Genomic DNA, 17,014 nt, shown 5'->3' on the forward strand with positions numbered 1-17,014 from the left:
AATGTGCTTTTTGATGTGTTGTGTTTTTTTGCGTACGTTGTTGACAGTTTGTTACAATTTACAAGAGCTACTAATCACAAACTCTTTAAATATTATCATGTCTAAAAGAAGCTGTTGAGTGAAAGGATGTACAAACAGCTGGTATAGCTTACAAAAATGGAGACAAGAATTTTGTTCAGTTCACAATACAAATTATGGAACAGGGAAATGTATTTGTGAACCTCCATTTGTCCTTATTCCATTACCAACTGTGGCAAAAGACCCTCATGCAAGAGCTGTCTGGGTGAAAAATGTAAATCGTTCCTCAGGGAATCGTAACTGGGAGCCAGATTCCTACTACTCGAAGGTGTGCTCATACCATTTTGTAGATGGGAAACCAACTACACTTAACCCCTACCCTACTCTACACATGGGCCACTCTAATCCAATTCAGCAAGGAAGAGCTCCCCCAAAAGAAAGAAATGATTTCTCTCAGGCAATCAAAAAGAGAAAATTTCAAGATGAAGTGAGAGAGAATGATGATCAATTGGAGAGAGATTGTTTGAAACAAAGTGTTTCTTTTGATCATGACTATGTTGAAGTTTGTAACCCTTGCATGTACAAAAGTACTGAAATTTTAAAACTTAAATCAAAAATTAAAGTTCTTGAATATGAACTCGCCAAATCAAGGGAGGAGAATCACAAGCTAAAGAGAAATACATTCAATGTAAAACCTACCAACATATTAAAATCTGACAAAAAAATGAGGTTTTATACAGGTTTTCCATCAATGAACTCATTCAATGCTCTGCATAATGCTCTTGAACCTAAGCTAAAAAGTGTGAGGTACTGGAAAGGACCATCCTTCCACTGCAATACACTGAAGCATAAGGTTTTCAAGAAATCTAGAGCCACAAGAAAACTGTCTACTAAAGACGAGTTAGTTTTAACTTTAATGAAAATCCGACTTGGGTTATTGGATGAAGATTTAGCAGACAGATTTTCTATTTCTGTGTCGTATGTGTCAAGAATCTTTACCACTTGGGTGAAGATTCTTAGCAAGTACCTCAGTAAACTAATTTTCAACCCTCCGAAAGAAGTGGTTCATGCAAATCTGCCCCCCAAATTCAAAACACAGAAATACTCATCAGTTCGACACATTATTGATTGTTCGGAGGTCTTCATTGAGAAACCTCATAGTATGATGGTTTCAAACCAGTGCTGGAGTGATTACAAACACCACTACACTGCAAAATTCCTTGTAAGTATCACTCCAGCTGGAATGATCAATTTTGTGTCGAACTGTTGGGGAGGTAGAGCCAGTGACAAATGTATAACAATTAACTCTGGCTTCCTTGACTTGATAGAGCCTCACGATAGTGTCATGGCAGACAAAAGGTTCAGTAGTCTCATGAAAGAGCTGACTCTTTCTCAAGCAAATTTGCTTGTTCCACCAAGAAGGCATGGTATTGCACAGATGACTGCATATGATGTTCAAAAAACAAAAGAAATAGCAAATAGGAGAATATATGTAGAACAAGCCATAAGACGTATTAAATTCTTTCGCTTACTGAAATTTGAAGTTCCTGTTACAATTTGTCAACATTTAGACGATATACTCAAAATTGTTTGTGGAATATGCAATCTTTATCCACCCCTCCCTAGGTATGATTGAAATGGTAAAAAATTGTAAATAAGCTATGGGGAATTTTTTTCAGAAACCTTAAGATTTTAAAATCTTGCAATAACATAAAATCAGTACATGACAAAGCTTTAATAATTGTAATATATACATTACATGTTTGTCAATACATTGTTGACATTGGTAATGTCATTTTCAGAAAGTTGACATTTTATTGTACTTATGCTTAAAGATAGTATACAATAGATATGACAATCTTCAAATTCAGTTTGAAATATGGCCTATCAGACCCATATAAAAATTGTGACATCAGACATTTGACCTGAGAAAGTGTATTCTTTTTAAAATTATCAATTTATCTATTACAAACTTGTGTGACTGTTTATAAGGCAACCTTTTTGTTACTAAAATTCAGTAAATATTTTAATACATGTACCAGTGTTTTTGAGACATATGTGATTTACAAATAAAACATACATAGTCCAGAAATGGAAAATTTACAGTTAAATATGCATAAACACAATCAAAAATGTAGGCTCCAAAATGACCGATATATATGATCCAGTGTCTTTAATTTTATACAAAATATGGCAAAAATATGTCACAGTTTATAATTTTTCTTACAAAAATCCTTGACAATTGAAAATACAATGACCTTTTCTGGTGTACTTAATAAGAAATGAATTAAAGTATTCCATGAGTGTTTTGTACTACCTTTACACGTAACAGCTATATACTAAAGTACATGTATATATAACTTCTGTATTCACATAGAACACTCACTACAGTACCAAGATGGTGTTTTCTTAAGTTTTGCATCTGTTAGATTAACACATTTAAAGTGGTACCAAAGACCACATAAATCACAACAAATACTTCTATCTTTTAAAGCAGTGACATTGTTAACAATGACTCGATTACAACATGGACAAAAATATGTCTCTCCTTCAATAATATTTGCATTTTCATCTACTTCCATTGCTTCCTCCACTAGTGATTTTTCTATACTGTAGGATTTTAACTCTGGCAACACAAAAGAAAAGAAAAAGTACTGAAGGCTTTTGAGAATATCTGTAAAATAGGTTTCATTGTACTCTATGTTCTCTGTGAAAGTACCATTACAAGTATAAACAAAAAAATCGCACCACTTTCTTCCAGTAACATGCATCTGTCCTTGAATTTGAGCAAAATAAGAGTGATTACTCTTTAACGACAATTCCCCTGACTTGTTAATAAGATAAACTGGTATTTTGCATGTACAAAATGACAAACATGAACTACATTTCGTTATCAATGGACACTTGATTTCGACACAGCCATCGCCACAGCATGAACATGAAACTAACAAATCTGGACTGGCTGCAATGTAAGTGTGTACAGAATCAAGAACAATACCACATTCATCTGATTTGGCATTCTTATGTGCTGTACAAAATTCTTTCAAATAAATACCCTTTGCAACTGGTTCCATTTCCCTACCATATTTTAGAGACTTTATGTTAGGATTCACTTTTGTATAACCCATAATATGTTTAACAAGTGGTTTAACGTCATGGACAACAGTGGGTTTATTATTGATTGAACCAACTTTGGTATGAATAGAATAAAAGTAGGAGGATGTCAAACGACCAATCCTCATATCATGCCATGTACTATTAGACGATTGACCTTTAGTACTGTTACTAATACATGTAATGGTAGAGGGAGGGATCTTGATGCTAGTGTCATTTTGTTCAAATGACGACAACATAGACTTCATGAAGTACTGTTGAACGTTGATCTGTGAGCAATCCTCCACAGTCATATCTGCTCCGGAAGCATGTGGTTCCTTCCCCTTGGCTTGGTGAGGTTGATCAACATCTAGACCTTTAAATTATATTAAATTAAATTATACCAGGTATAAAATATTACTAATATATGTAAATATTTATTATTTAATATACTTCTCTTTTCAACAATTTTCACCCAATGTGTAACTTAATTGAATAAATTCAAATAGTTGTCGATTCATCCTGCTGGTTATATTATTTTATTATTCATTGAGGAACCTTGTCAGATGATTGAGATGAACTATTCAAATTTTTGGGGTAGAGATTTCTATCAATGGTGAAAAAATAGAAACTTCATTATCAAAATAAATATATGTATATAATGTAGTACAGATTGAATTGTAATCTTTTACCTTTAAATAAACAGGCATCAGGCAAGATTTCTCTCAATGCATCTGAAAAGGTTGCTAAAAAGTTGTCCTCTTCATTATCCTCTGGCAGTGCATTGTAGTTTTTCCTGCTTCCATTTAGAGTTCTCGTTTTTCCTTTAAATAAATAAATTTATAATTTAATACTTGTAATACTGTACATATGTATGTAAGGTTACACAAGTGTCTACTATTCTTCTGTATTACAGTGCTGTTTAGAATGATTTGCAAAGAACATTGTACTTGATTTAATGAAAATTCCGTAATATTCATAAGATATAATATTCTTTAACTATTTTGTAATGATTCCTGTACCCCCGCTCAAAAAACAGGAGGGTATATACCGGGGTAGTAATTGGTATGTCTGTCTGTCTCTCTGTTCGTCCATCTGTTACGCTTTGAGGTACCCATCTCTTATCTACAACTCCTCTCATACTGCATAACGAAATTTTCACAAAATCTTTATGACATAATGCCATTGAGCACCCCCTATTTTACTTTTTGATCTGACATATATTATGGATTTTCCAGAGCAAAACATGCACACTGCCATTATATTCATATGGGAGACAGGGGATGTCATTTCGTGTGCTCATTGCTCACAGTGCCTCTAGTTTCAAATTCTTCTGAGACTGTTTTTTAAAAAAAAGAATTAATCCTATAAAATTTGTTTTGACCATTTTTACTATTATTAAGTTATTGAATTTAATACCGGTTTTTCCATGCTTAGCTCTCTCAAATGTCATGTCCTTCAGCATGGCTGGCTTTAGTGGTCGCTCTTTTGGTACAACCCATTCACATTTATTAGATGTACATGAAGTGCACCCCATCTTGTTGGCATATTCCACCCGGAATAGCAATCCTGCAACATGATTACATGTTTGTCCAAACCTATATTTGAGAGCAGAAAAAAGCATTAAAATACAGCTTTACTAGAAAAAAAATTCAAAACTGAAAGTAATTTAAAGTAATAAATTATTTTATTATTTTATGGAGATTCAGTGGGATAAAGAGCTACTGACCATGCAAGGTAAACTCAAAAGTATTGATTATTAAGCATTCAACTATCAATTGAGAAAAAAAGTATACTTTTTTCCCAGCAAATTACTGCGAGTAGTTAAAACACAATTTTAATGCATATAAACTGAATTGAACCTGCATGTTCATGTTTTAAGAGAAAAAAAATATACTTCAACCTGTATATCAATGACCTTTGTGTGTAATAGCGAGGTGGTGCATAGCACCACTGTATGTGTCTGCTTATATCATGTATATGTAATGCTCACCCTGCTGTACAAGTACAGAAAGCAGACTTGACTTTCCCCGAGTCTTTAACACAGCAAACCCACACTGTATGAGGTTCAGAACGCAGGCTTTTTGAGGGGGTACATGTGGCACGCAGGAAGCAATATGGGCTGGTCCTGTCAATAGGGTGGTAAAACACTTCTTTCAGCCACTGGCTCTGGAAGTACTGGTAGGCCTTCCCAACTTTATATTGGTTTAAATGTTTCTTTGCCCTCTCTTCTGTCTCATACCTTACCAAAATAATTACTCAAATAAAATTATGTGCACAAGTATTAAGAAGTGATGGAAAAACAAGCAAATGAAAGCACCATAAAGCTTAATGATCATACTGCTAGGCATACCTCATTAAAAACGCTGTTAAGTCGGTGATAAAAAGTGATGGCCAATTCTTCATCCCAAACTTTTCATCTTGCCAGTTTTCATATAACTGAAGTGGGTCTGGAAGGTTCATGTCGCCGAACTGTAACATTTCCTTGTAAGATTTTGAATTAACAATTTGCTTTTCAATAGACGTTTCCTGGGGTGGAATCTTCATAACATGTGCCGAGATGCCAACGCAACCATCTCTTGTTTGTTCCCGCCAGTCGACAATCCACGACATGATAAATAATATCTCAGAGCAGGAACTTTCCAATGTGAAAAGTCTTCTAAAGTTAAAGTCTTGTCCTCTGTGTCCATGGTGTGGAAAAATGAGTCTATATGTGTGTGAGGGTTTGTGTACAAGTCAGAATGTGTAAAAACGTATCAAAAAACCAGTAAAATATCGAAAAAGGTAACAAAAGTTCTCAACATCAACAAGTGGCGTCCATATTGTTTACGCTGTTTTTCCCCTATGACCTTTGACACGCATACATAAATAGGTAATTCAATATGGCGGCGCTCTGTGTGCAATAGAACTATTGTATGCAAACAAGTTACTTTGTTCAAATAATTCCGATCGTACAAACAAGTAATCCAAAGTTGATATTAAGAGGATGCTTCATTTTTAAATACGCTCCATTATAGACATATCTATTTTTGTATCCACGTGTAGTAGAATTCATTCAGAAACGTAATGCGGTTATTTTAGCACATGAAGCAGATGTGCTTAACTCATATATTTTTTTCTCATATTTGGGGATGAATCAAGTCGACAAATGAAAGAAGAGATAGACATTGTCAGCAAATACAATTTATCATTAAGTCAAATGCTGACTCACGTTTTTCATAATAATTGTTAGGTCATTATCTATACACTGAATAGACGACGGATTTTTCCGTTATTTCCTGATCATGACAAGATGTGATCGGTCGGCAGGGGATGCTCACTCCAAGGCACCTGATCCCACCTCTGTTTTGGAGGTCCTTATTTGCTCTGCTCTTGTTTGTTTTTGTTTTATGGACTTTTGATCTTGAATACTATTAGTTATCTCCATATGTATCACAAGAAGAAAGAATGAAAGAAGAAAGAAAGAAATGAGTCTTCTTTTTAAGAATTGTAAATTTCTTTATCCATAATTGACAATGTTCGAATCCCAACATTCCAATATAGCATACTTCCATGTATATTCCATTAATATGCATTTCCTTCGATAATGAAATTAACCATTTTTTAACCTCCTGAGCCCTCCATCTTATACATATTCAATTTCATACATGATATAGAAACAATAAGTTATGTTGCACTCTGCTACCACTGTGACTTTACTTGTCCCCGAGCGACTAGTGTTCTAAAGTCCCTATCATAATCTTTCCAATTACCCTTTGCATCTGCTATTTCCCTGACAGCTTCTAAATGCTTTGCCAATATGGCTTGTTGATCGGGATATTTCATGCAATAAATTGCTGAAAATCTGTTCCATGCTAATCCAGTCATGCATGGAAGAGACAGATGTGTCATCTAATGAATCGTTGTCCACCTGGTGTATTTTCAACTTACCGGGACTGTCACCATCTTCAACTTGTAGAGAAAAATTACCTTTCTTTTGCTTGTCCTTAGACAGAAGTTTTACGAAGTCAACGTACTGGTTTGACCAAATTTTGGACTTGAGTTGATCAGAAACCCGAGCATTATTGGAACTGCCGTACTGACAAAATCACTGGGACTCTTACCTGCTATTTTTTCAGTATGGTTAATGACCAAGGCTTCAACCGACTGTTGGATAACTTGGTCATTGGGTGCACATGAAGCAGCCGATTCTTGCCCACAATTAACAGAATTAGTCATGTTTGGATTATTAATGACAGGAGGCCCCACAGTATTATTACTAATACTCCCCTGACTATCGGCTGTGGTGCTGCTGGTCACATTGCTGATGAGCGTTGTCAGCTCCTCCCTGATTGTCGCAGTGACCCGTTGCGTGACTTGTCTAGTGATCGTTTCCAGATCGTCTGGGGATAGAGGTGTAGCTGTCGCCACCGGTTCCGTATTTGATATCTGTACCCGTCGTCTTTTGCTGTGTTGAGAGACAAGAATTGGTACTGCTCTAGCTTTGGTTGATTTTCTCTTAGGTGGCATGATTATAATTGGTGAATAGGTTACTGAAATACAAATAAACTGCCTTTGGTTAGTGTATATAGTTCCCTTCTATTGACCGCTATAAATGCAGAAGGATAAAACGTACGCTCAACTAGGACCTCGGGTCCCCCGCAAATAGTTCGTCATTTTGCGTAGTAATAAAACATTTTAGGAACTCTTCAAGCATTAAAGGCACAAAAGTAAATTAATCGATATCAAACCAATACGGAGACCTTAGGTCACCTTACATGTATATATTGATTGAATTTTATATAATAGACGGTTTTCTTTGTCTTACTCCAAAATAAACTAATGTATAACGTATTACAGATCTAATTTCTAATATACAATATATATATACAATATATATTCATGTATCAGCAGAAACGTGGATTTTTTTAGAGGGACAGAGGTCACCTTATCTTGTACAATAGTAGGGAGACCAGTGGTCACCTTATATTGAACATCATTAGAGGGATCATAGTTCACCTTATATTTTAAATTAATAGGGGGCCAAAAGTAACCTTTTATTGCACATATCATAATTAAGGGGGACCTGAGGACACCTCATGTTCTATATCATTTGTGGGACCAGAGGTCACCTTATATTGTACATCAATAGGGAGACCAGAGGGCACCTTATATTTTACATCATTAGGGGGACCAGAGTCACCTTATATTGAATATCAATAGGGAGACCAGAGGGCACCTTATATTGTACATCAGTGGTCACCTTATATTCTACATCAATAGGGAGATCATAGATCACCTTATATTGTACATCAGTAGGGGGACCAGAGGGCACCTTATATTGTACATCAATAGGGAGACCAGAGGTCACAATATATTGTACATCAGTAGGATGACCAGAGGTCACCTTATACTAGTATTGTACATCAGTAGGGGGACCAGAATTCACCTTATATTGAATATCGGTAGGGAGACCTGAGGGCACCTTATATTCTACACCAGTAGGGGGACAAGTGGTCACCTTATATTCTAAATCAATAGGGAGACAAGAGGTCACATTAGATTGTACTTTAGTGGGGGGACCAGAGGTAACCTTATATTGTACATCATAAGGGGAACCTGAGGACAGCTTATATTGTACATTATATGTTGGACCAGAGACATTAATAGGGGGACCAGAGGTCACCTTATATTTTTCATCAGTAGGGGGACCAGAGGTTACCTTACATTGTACATCAGTAGGGGGACCAGAGGTCACCTTATATTGTATATCAAAAATGGGACCTGAGGACACCTTATCCTGTACATTATTTGGGGGACAAGATCACCTTATATTGTACATCAATAAGGCGACCAAAGGTCACCTTATATTGTACATCAGTAGGGAGACCAAAGGTCACCTTACACATCAGAAGGGAGACCAGTGGTCACCTTTTATTGTACATCATTAGAAGGATCATAGTTCACCTTACATTTTAAGCAAGAAATCTGTGAGCCAATCTCACTAGGAATACCCCCACTCTGATGTGAATAAACACGATCATGTTAATATACACAAGTTGAATTACGGACATATGCAGAGAAAAGTATGAAATTGATATCAGATTTAAATCAGAATTAATTCCACCATATGGCATGCCTCAACAAAGAGTGTACTAAATTTTCAAACATCTACAATGAGTAGTTGCCAAGAAAACTGCGACGAAAATTTGTGTTATGTATGAAACAGACAGACGCACAGACAAAGAGGAAGTTGACATCGGACTTGACCAAAAATGTATCCTGTTGTATTGCATACCTCAGAGAAGATTGTGTTAAAATTTCAAGCATCTGCGATGAGTAGTTGCTGAGAAAACTGTGACGAAAATTTGTTATGTATGAGACGAACAGACACACAGACAAACTGGAAGTTGACATCGGATTTGACAAAAAAGTGTATCCCTACATATGGCATGCCTCAGAGAAGATTGTCTGAAAATTTCAAGCATCTGTGATGAGTAGTTGCTGAGAAACTGTGACGAAAATTTGTTATGTATGAAACGGACAGATGCACAGACAAACAGGAAGTTGACATCGGATTTGACCAAAAATGTTTCTCATCGTATGACATGCCTCAGAGAAAACTGTGTTAAAATTTCAAGCATCTGCCATAAGTAGTTGCTGAGAAAAGTGCGACAAAAGTTTGTTACACACAGACGGACGGACAGAGAGATGGACGGACAGACGGATGGACAGACACACAAGGGTAAAACAGTATACCCCCCTCTCCTTCGGAGTGCGGGTATAATTAATAGGGGGCCATAAGTATTCTTTTATTACACATCATAAGGGAGACATGAGGACATCTTATATTGTACATTATTTGGTGGACCAGCAATCACCTTATATTGTGCATCAATAGGGGGACCAGAGGTCACCTTATATTTTACATCATTAGGGGGACCAGAGGTCACCTTATATTTTACATCATTAGGGGACCAGAGGTCACCTTCTATTGTACATCATAAACGGGACCTGAGGACAACTTATACTTTACATTATTTGGGGGACCAGAGATCACCTTATTTTGTACATCAATAGGGGGACCAGAGGTCACCTTACATTGTACATCAGTAGAGGGACCAGAGGTCTCCTTATATTGTACATCAGTAGGGGGACCACAGGTAACCTTATATTGTACATCAATAGGGAGACCAGAGGTCACCTTATATTGTACATCAGTAGAGGGACCAGAGGTCTCCTTATATTGTACATCAGTAGGGGGACCACAGGTAACCTTATATTATACATCAATAGGGAGACCAGAGGTCACCTTATATTGTACATCAGTAGGAGGACCAGAGGTCACCTTATACATCAGAAGGGAGACCAGTGGTCACCTTTTATTGTATATCATTAGAAGGGTCATAGTTCACCTCACATTTTGAACTGATAGGGGGCCATAAGTAATCTTTTATTGCACAACAAGGGGGACCTGAGGACATCTTATATTGTACATTATTTGGGGGACCAGAGGTCAACTTATATTGTATATCAATAGGGGGACCAGAGGTCCCCTTATATTGTACATCAGAAGGGGTTCAGAGGTCACCTTATATTTTACATCAGTAGGGGGACCAGAGGTCACCGTATATTGTGCATCAATAGGGAGACCAGAGGTCTCCTTATATTGTATATCAGTAGGATGACCAGAGGTCACCTTATATTGTACATCAATATGGAGACCAGAGGTCCCCTTCTATTGTACATCATTAGGGGGATCACACTTTTTTGAACAACAATAAAGAAACCGGAAGACACATTATATTTTACATCAACATGGAGACTATGGGTCACCTAACATTGTAAAACTAGTAGGGAGACCAGGAATAACCTTAAATTGTTAAATCAACAGGGAGACCAGAGGTTCTTTCATATTGCAAATCAATACGGAGATCAGAGGTCTCATTATATAGTAAATAAATAGGGAGACCAGAGCTTACTTTATTTTGTTCATCAATTGAAAGATCAGAGGTGTCCTCAAATTGTAAATCAGTAGGGAGACTAGAGGTTACCTTATGTTGTAAATCAATAAGAAACCAGAGGTCACCTTATATTGTAAGTAAACATTGAGACCAGAAGACGCCTGATATTTTACATATATATAAATATGGAGACCAAATGAGTCCTTATTTGGTCACCTGAATCAACTCATGTGACGTACTGCTATCTGGTTTTTTTTCTGGCGGCGTGCGCTGTGCATTGTGCGTTAACATTCGAACATTTTCAGCATTTTTCTGCAATCCCTCAACCATTTACAACCAATTTTGGCACAAAGCATCTATGTGTGAAGGGGAATTTTTTTTAATCATGGTCCCTGCCCTCCACCCCCTGGGTCAGAGGGTTGGGGCGAAACCACTACAATTGATGCAATCTTTAAAAATCTACTTTACTCAGTGACATTAAGCCGTAAAACTGTTGGCATAATTATTTTATTTTAAGCATTGACTCCTCCTCTACCAAAATTGTGAAATTCATTGCCCCAGGGTCAGGAGCTCTGGGGTTAGGACGTGGCTATAAAAATCATATAGTGAAATGAATTTATTCTCTGAAAATCTTCTCCTCTTCTCCTGGATATTAAACAAACTAAATGCATAGTAATGATGAGGAAGGGTGTCTTATCCAAAGTTCTGAAATTCATGACCCAAGGGTCAGGGGTTCCGGTGTTAGGGTGGGGCTATATAAATTGTAAAGTTAAAATACATTTATTCTTAAAAAAAGATCTTCTCTGCTCCTGGATATATATTAAGGAGGCTAATGGGTCAACTAATTATTTTTTTATTAACCACCAGATATAACCTAAATTTTGGGATATGATATCTTAAACTCTCAACTGTCATTTGGCAAAGAAAAATTCATGAATTTTAGCTTTAAAATTTGATCATTTTATTATATCTTTATATGAAGCTCTTCTTCTAATGGATATCAAAATAGTTTAAAAATGGCCACGACCACTCAGCCTCTTTAAACTAACTAAGGCAACTGGCTTATAGGTACCATTGAGGAGTGGGGGCTCTAATTAAATACTGTAATTGAAATAATGCTTTGAAATTTGTTCTTTGGAATAAACCAAAATTTTTTTATGAGCAATGGTGCCTTTTCCAAAATTGTGAAAAGTATGACCCCAGGATGGGTTTTTTATGGTGAATGGGCACTGCTCATTATTGGTAATTAAAACTAATTATTACTTATTTGAAATGTACTTTTTGTTCCCCTACTCTCTATGGGTATTAAGAAGCCAAACTAAGCGGGAGGTCAACATTACCGCTACATTGCCAAAAATTTCAACTCATTACCGATACAATTTTTTCAAAATTTCGACCGATTATTACTGCTACATATGGAATTAATCGGGTATGCAGGTACGGAATATAATATGTTCAATCACAAAGCTTTCACAAAGAATTCAGCACGATGTTTTACAGTTCTCATTCTAAAATTTTTGAATTTTTTTGCAATGTTGACGGAAGTTTAATATTACCACTTATACGAGCATGGTCTCGGATAGGTGAGTTTATTTCAGTAACCCTATGTCCTTCCATTCCGGATATCTTAAGTCCTTACAGATATATAATTATATGTACCCTTAGTCCCAACCTATCAATCCGGAATATTTAGGTCCATTTACATACACTAGTCTAATATTTAGTTGTTTCCTCCTCTTCCTTTCTCGATAAATCGATAAAACGGTAAGGTCATGGAAAATTTTGTGAAGTTGAATTGTTGCAATGTTTTAATTTTCGTAATGAAATAAGTTTGATTTCATGAGTAACTATCATGGTTTGTGAATTCTAGCCAAATTAGACGTGCCGATGGTGTAATTTTACTTTGGATTTGGCCCGATATTTTTTAAGATCAAATGTCGACTATTTTTTATAATCGGTTGAATTTACACAATATGGTATAATTTGAATGATAGATAACAGCAATATAAAACATATGGGAGTCAAGGGATGGTTTCATGTAAGTAATTATTTTTAGGAGTAAAACGTAAACAATTCCCGATTCGCTTTTTCTTGGGGGGGGGGGGGGGTAAAGCGCAGAAATATTAAGTTTTAAGCTTTGTTTTCCAATGTTATTAAGACTGAATAAGGTAATTAGTATGTAAACATTTTGCCAAAATTCAATAGTCTTTAAATGGCCTTCACGCGAATATTGCGTCACTTTCACTTCTGCAGTAATCAAAGTACTGAAAGTACCGAAAGGATGTTGGTTAATATCATCATTGTTATGCGTCATTTGCAGTTTGGTATCATTTCATTTGTTTGCTGGTCTATGGGAACATTTTAAGAAAATGCATAAAGGCATACACGAAGAATATTTTAACAATTTTTTTTTAAAGGGGGGGGGGGTCTGGAACTGAGGATACTTAATGGTTAACCATGGGAACTGTTGTTGTCCACCTGGTCAATGACTATAAAAAAGTACAATTTTAGAGTTTTTTGGAGTGAGATTTTTGTCTCAGGGTGACAAAGGTTCTAGCACAAGAAGCTGCTGTAGAATTTGGCTTCATAAACTGTAGAGTAAAACAGCAATAATTAATAATTCATATGCCTTAGAATAGAAATGCTGGGTTCAGCCACAAACAAGGAGCAAATTATATTAGTACAAGGCGTAAGAGTCGCACAAGGGTAAGAAGCTGTTACTACTATCTCATGATGTCTCTAGATTCATACTGGTCCTTTAAAAATGAAATTAAACTTCACAAATTGTTAAGAAAACACATCAACCTGCTCAGATTGAGTTTGCAATAACTTCCTAGAATTTACAGGGATGCAAATTAAAGCTTGTAAATAAGCATTTAAATAGAAATATTAATCATTTCAATCTCTAATAGGACTAAATTCTCTACCCTTAAATGTCGTAATACTCTCATTACTGACATATTAAAGCATTTTATTGTCAAAAAGCATTGCCCAGGAGAAACAAAATTCATTAACTAAGCAGTACTTAACAAAGATTGCATTGGGGGAAAGTAACTTTTAAACAAATAAAAATTAAATAATAGAATATTATAATTAAATACTGGGGTGGAAAGATGTAAGAAAACAGTAGAAATAGAATGCCAATTAAAAAAAAAATTAAATAATAAAAAAAAAATAAATAAAGTAAAATTAAATATTTTAAATTAATTCTTTTAAATAATTTAGATCAAGGGAAATAATTCTTACCAAAATTTAAGGTCATAAATTAGGACACATTCCACCCGTACATGCTAATGGTAATAAATGAGAGTTATGACGAAAGAAATTGAGTATTTAACAGTAACACATCTTTAATGTATTCAATGTCACACACCTACAACATACTCCAGACTCTATATTCGCAGCTATTTAACCTAATTTTATCATTCAAAATTGTTGTACATTGACCAATCCATTTTCATTTACGCATAGGTGTGTCCATTGCCCACCAACTTATCTGAACTATTTTGCATGTGTGAATGATGGTATAAGAAGCATTGTAGAAGGAAGTGTCAAGTAACATAAACCAACAAAAAGCCCAGTCAAGACATATATTTGCTTTCTTATTGTCATGAATTACAACCTGTTTAAGAGTACATAATCCTCAGATCAATTGCTAAAATTTAATGTAGAGTATTTTATATTGTAGTTTTGCACCAAAACACAAAAATCAACAGATTGATCTTGAGTCTGCATCACAAAATCCCTAAATCTTTTTAATAATCATAATAACTCTTAATTGATTATATTATGCCGACTTGTATTGGATATGATAATATCTAAGGTTTGTAAGGTAACATAATTGATAAGGCACATGTTTTATCATGATTGATCAAAATAAGTTTTACAAAGCAATCTTTGGGACAGGTATACCCTAATTTTAGTAATATCAAGTTTTACTAAAATTCTTGGCAAATTTTAAAAATAAAAATATATAAAGAATCATGCTATCTTGAAATGAATTATACATGTATCTAAAGTAAATTTATATAAAAATAAAAACAATTCCTTTTTAGCGTTAAGGCATCTAAGAATTGCGTGTATCACTCTGTGTGTCAGCATACAATGACCTAGCTTGAGGTAATCAAACTTGCAGATGGCAAATATTAAATTCCGCATGAATATAACAATATACCAAATTCCATAAGCTCAACAATCTCAAGTAAACATAACAAAGACATGCATTAAATAATTTAAGCAAGATTCGTTTAAGTTAGGATCTACCTTAATTACCAAATATACATTTACTAGGTTTAAGGTACATTGATACACTGATCAGAGAGATAACTCTTAATGACACAAATGTCTTTTATTCCTTTATAAATTTTTCAAGTTTAAGAGCCTTTTTTGTCAAAATTTGCCCCGCAAGACATGCTTTAATTGTTTGTATTTAATTCAGCATATACATTTCCTTTGGAAAATCATAAAAGTTAAAGAAAAATTTAATATGAGTAAGCAGAGGGTTTATGAACCTTAACGTTAAGGGCGTAAGCTTGATATAAATTACTATTACCATTTTTCTGAGATAAAACTATTCTCTTCGAACCATTTTTTTTTTGGTCAACATTCTTACAATTCTTGTTTTTGTTTTAACTGAGTTAAATTGCCCTGTTGACAAGATGCAATATAAATCTAAAAGATACGGTTCCTTTAATTGAAGATTTATATGAGAGGTTGAATGGGACGATCGGTTCAACTCCCTTTTAACAGAAATTGCGGGTGGGTTTAGACAGTATTGGATAGTTTATAAGATATATTTGTCATTTTTGTAGGATACATATTAAATCTCACTCACTTCAATTAAGGTAGCAAATACTACACATTTCCCATCAGAATGCAACAGTGGAGGACGAGGATACGAGTATTATCATAATTTCGAAAATTGCTGCCTTTCAAAAGCATTTCGTTTATACATTAATAAATGTATTTATTTACCATGTGTTCACCTATTTTTTCACTCTTTTCTGGTATTCTGATTTTTTCCTATTACTAATCGATAGTTGGTTCATAAATTGTGAAGTACTAAAGAAGGGTTTGAATTTATATAGATAAGTATATAAAGGGATCGGTTGGGGGGGGGGGATTAGGACACTCATTGTTATTGTTAAAAGTTGTTAAAAGTATCTTAGTTCCTTAAGCTAAGAGGTCACAGTATCTTTTCCTTGTCCAATTCTGTATGACATTTGGGTTTGTTTCAGTACAGAATCCTTTCAGACAACTATATGCAACACTTGCAAAGATAGTTATATTTTTTCTAATTTCTATATCACTTTGTCCCGCAAGGAAACTTGGTAAGATGTGTTTTAATGATTTAAAAGCCATATAAAGAGTGACAGCCTTTTAGGTAAATTATACAACCATTGGAAACCAATAGAAAAATACAGTGTCGGTAAGTATCAACAATGTTAGAGAAAATAGACTTTGTTTTATACGGACAAGTCCGGTCCTTGGCTCCGTTTGTAAAACTTGTGTAATCACTTATTCTGTAAGTTTGTATTGGTTAATGAGCAGGCCCTGGTTGACGGTGGCCATTTGCGTTTAGGTACTTCCGCCGTCACCATGGTTCTTGGTACCCTATTGGTGGCGGTTGCAGTTCCATAATTACTCATAGTGGTCACGAGTAGCCATGACCCTTGCAAGTGGCGTATTCCGTCCCACCTAAACGCAATTGGACGAGTGCAACACCTATCTTACGCTCATTCCATGGTTTGATGACTTGATAGATATTTAAATTGATTGATTGATTAATAATTGATTGATTGACAAGTAATTGACTTGATTGATATTTGAATTGATTGATTGACTGATTGATTAATAATTGATTGATTGAATTTGATTATTGCATTGGTGACGTTCATGCACTTGTGACCTACCCAGTGCATGATCCGCCCGATTTGGGTCGTCACATTTATTGTATTGAT

General features: G+C 35.2%; 2 protein-coding genes across 2 annotated transcripts; one reads left to right on the forward strand and one right to left on the reverse strand.

The window, feature by feature from the left end:
* Positions 1 to 203: 203 nt before the first annotated feature.
* Positions 204 to 1,654, forward strand: LOC134247853 (uncharacterized; the record flags this gene model as incomplete). The annotated part of the gene is made up of 1 exon (XM_062730256.1): positions 204 to 1,654. A coding segment is annotated over one exon (1,451 nt), but the record flags the coding sequence as incomplete, so codon positions are not given.
* A 215-nt stretch (positions 1,655 to 1,869) lies between these two features.
* On the reverse strand, positions 1,870 to 6,017 carry LOC134247852 (uncharacterized). Its single transcript, XM_062730255.1, has 5 exons — positions 5,465 to 6,017; positions 5,105 to 5,353; positions 4,531 to 4,709; positions 3,804 to 3,935; positions 1,870 to 3,487 (listed from the first exon to the last, which is right to left on the reverse strand). Exons 1-5 carry the CDS (start codon positions 5,722 to 5,724, stop codon positions 2,388 to 2,390), a joined length of 1,920 nt encoding a protein of 639 aa, XP_062586239.1. The 5' UTR covers positions 5,725 to 6,017; the 3' UTR covers positions 1,870 to 2,387.
* Positions 6,018 to 17,014: the final 10,997 nt, after the last annotated feature.

This window comes from Saccostrea cucullata, unplaced genomic scaffold (genome assembly GCF_032062105.1).
Source record: "Saccostrea cucullata isolate Sc308-1 unplaced genomic scaffold, CSIRO_AGI_Scuc_v1 ctg7263, whole genome shotgun sequence".
NCBI classification, from domain to species: Eukaryota; Metazoa; Mollusca; class Bivalvia; order Ostreida; family Ostreidae; genus Saccostrea; species Saccostrea cuccullata.

Coding starts and splice junctions, on each gene's coding strand:
- LOC134247852 (XM_062730255.1), bottom strand. CDS start 5,724: ATGTCGTGGATTGTCGACTGGCGGGAACAAACAAGAGATGGTTGCGTT. Junction 5,354..5,464: donor TTAACAGCGTTTTTAATGAG/GTATGCCTAGCA, acceptor TATTTTGGTAAG/GTATGAGACAGAAGAGAGGG. Junction 3,936..4,530: donor AGCTAAGCATGGAAAAACCG/GTATTAAATTCA, acceptor ATTTATTTAAAG/GAAAAACGAGAACTCTAAAT.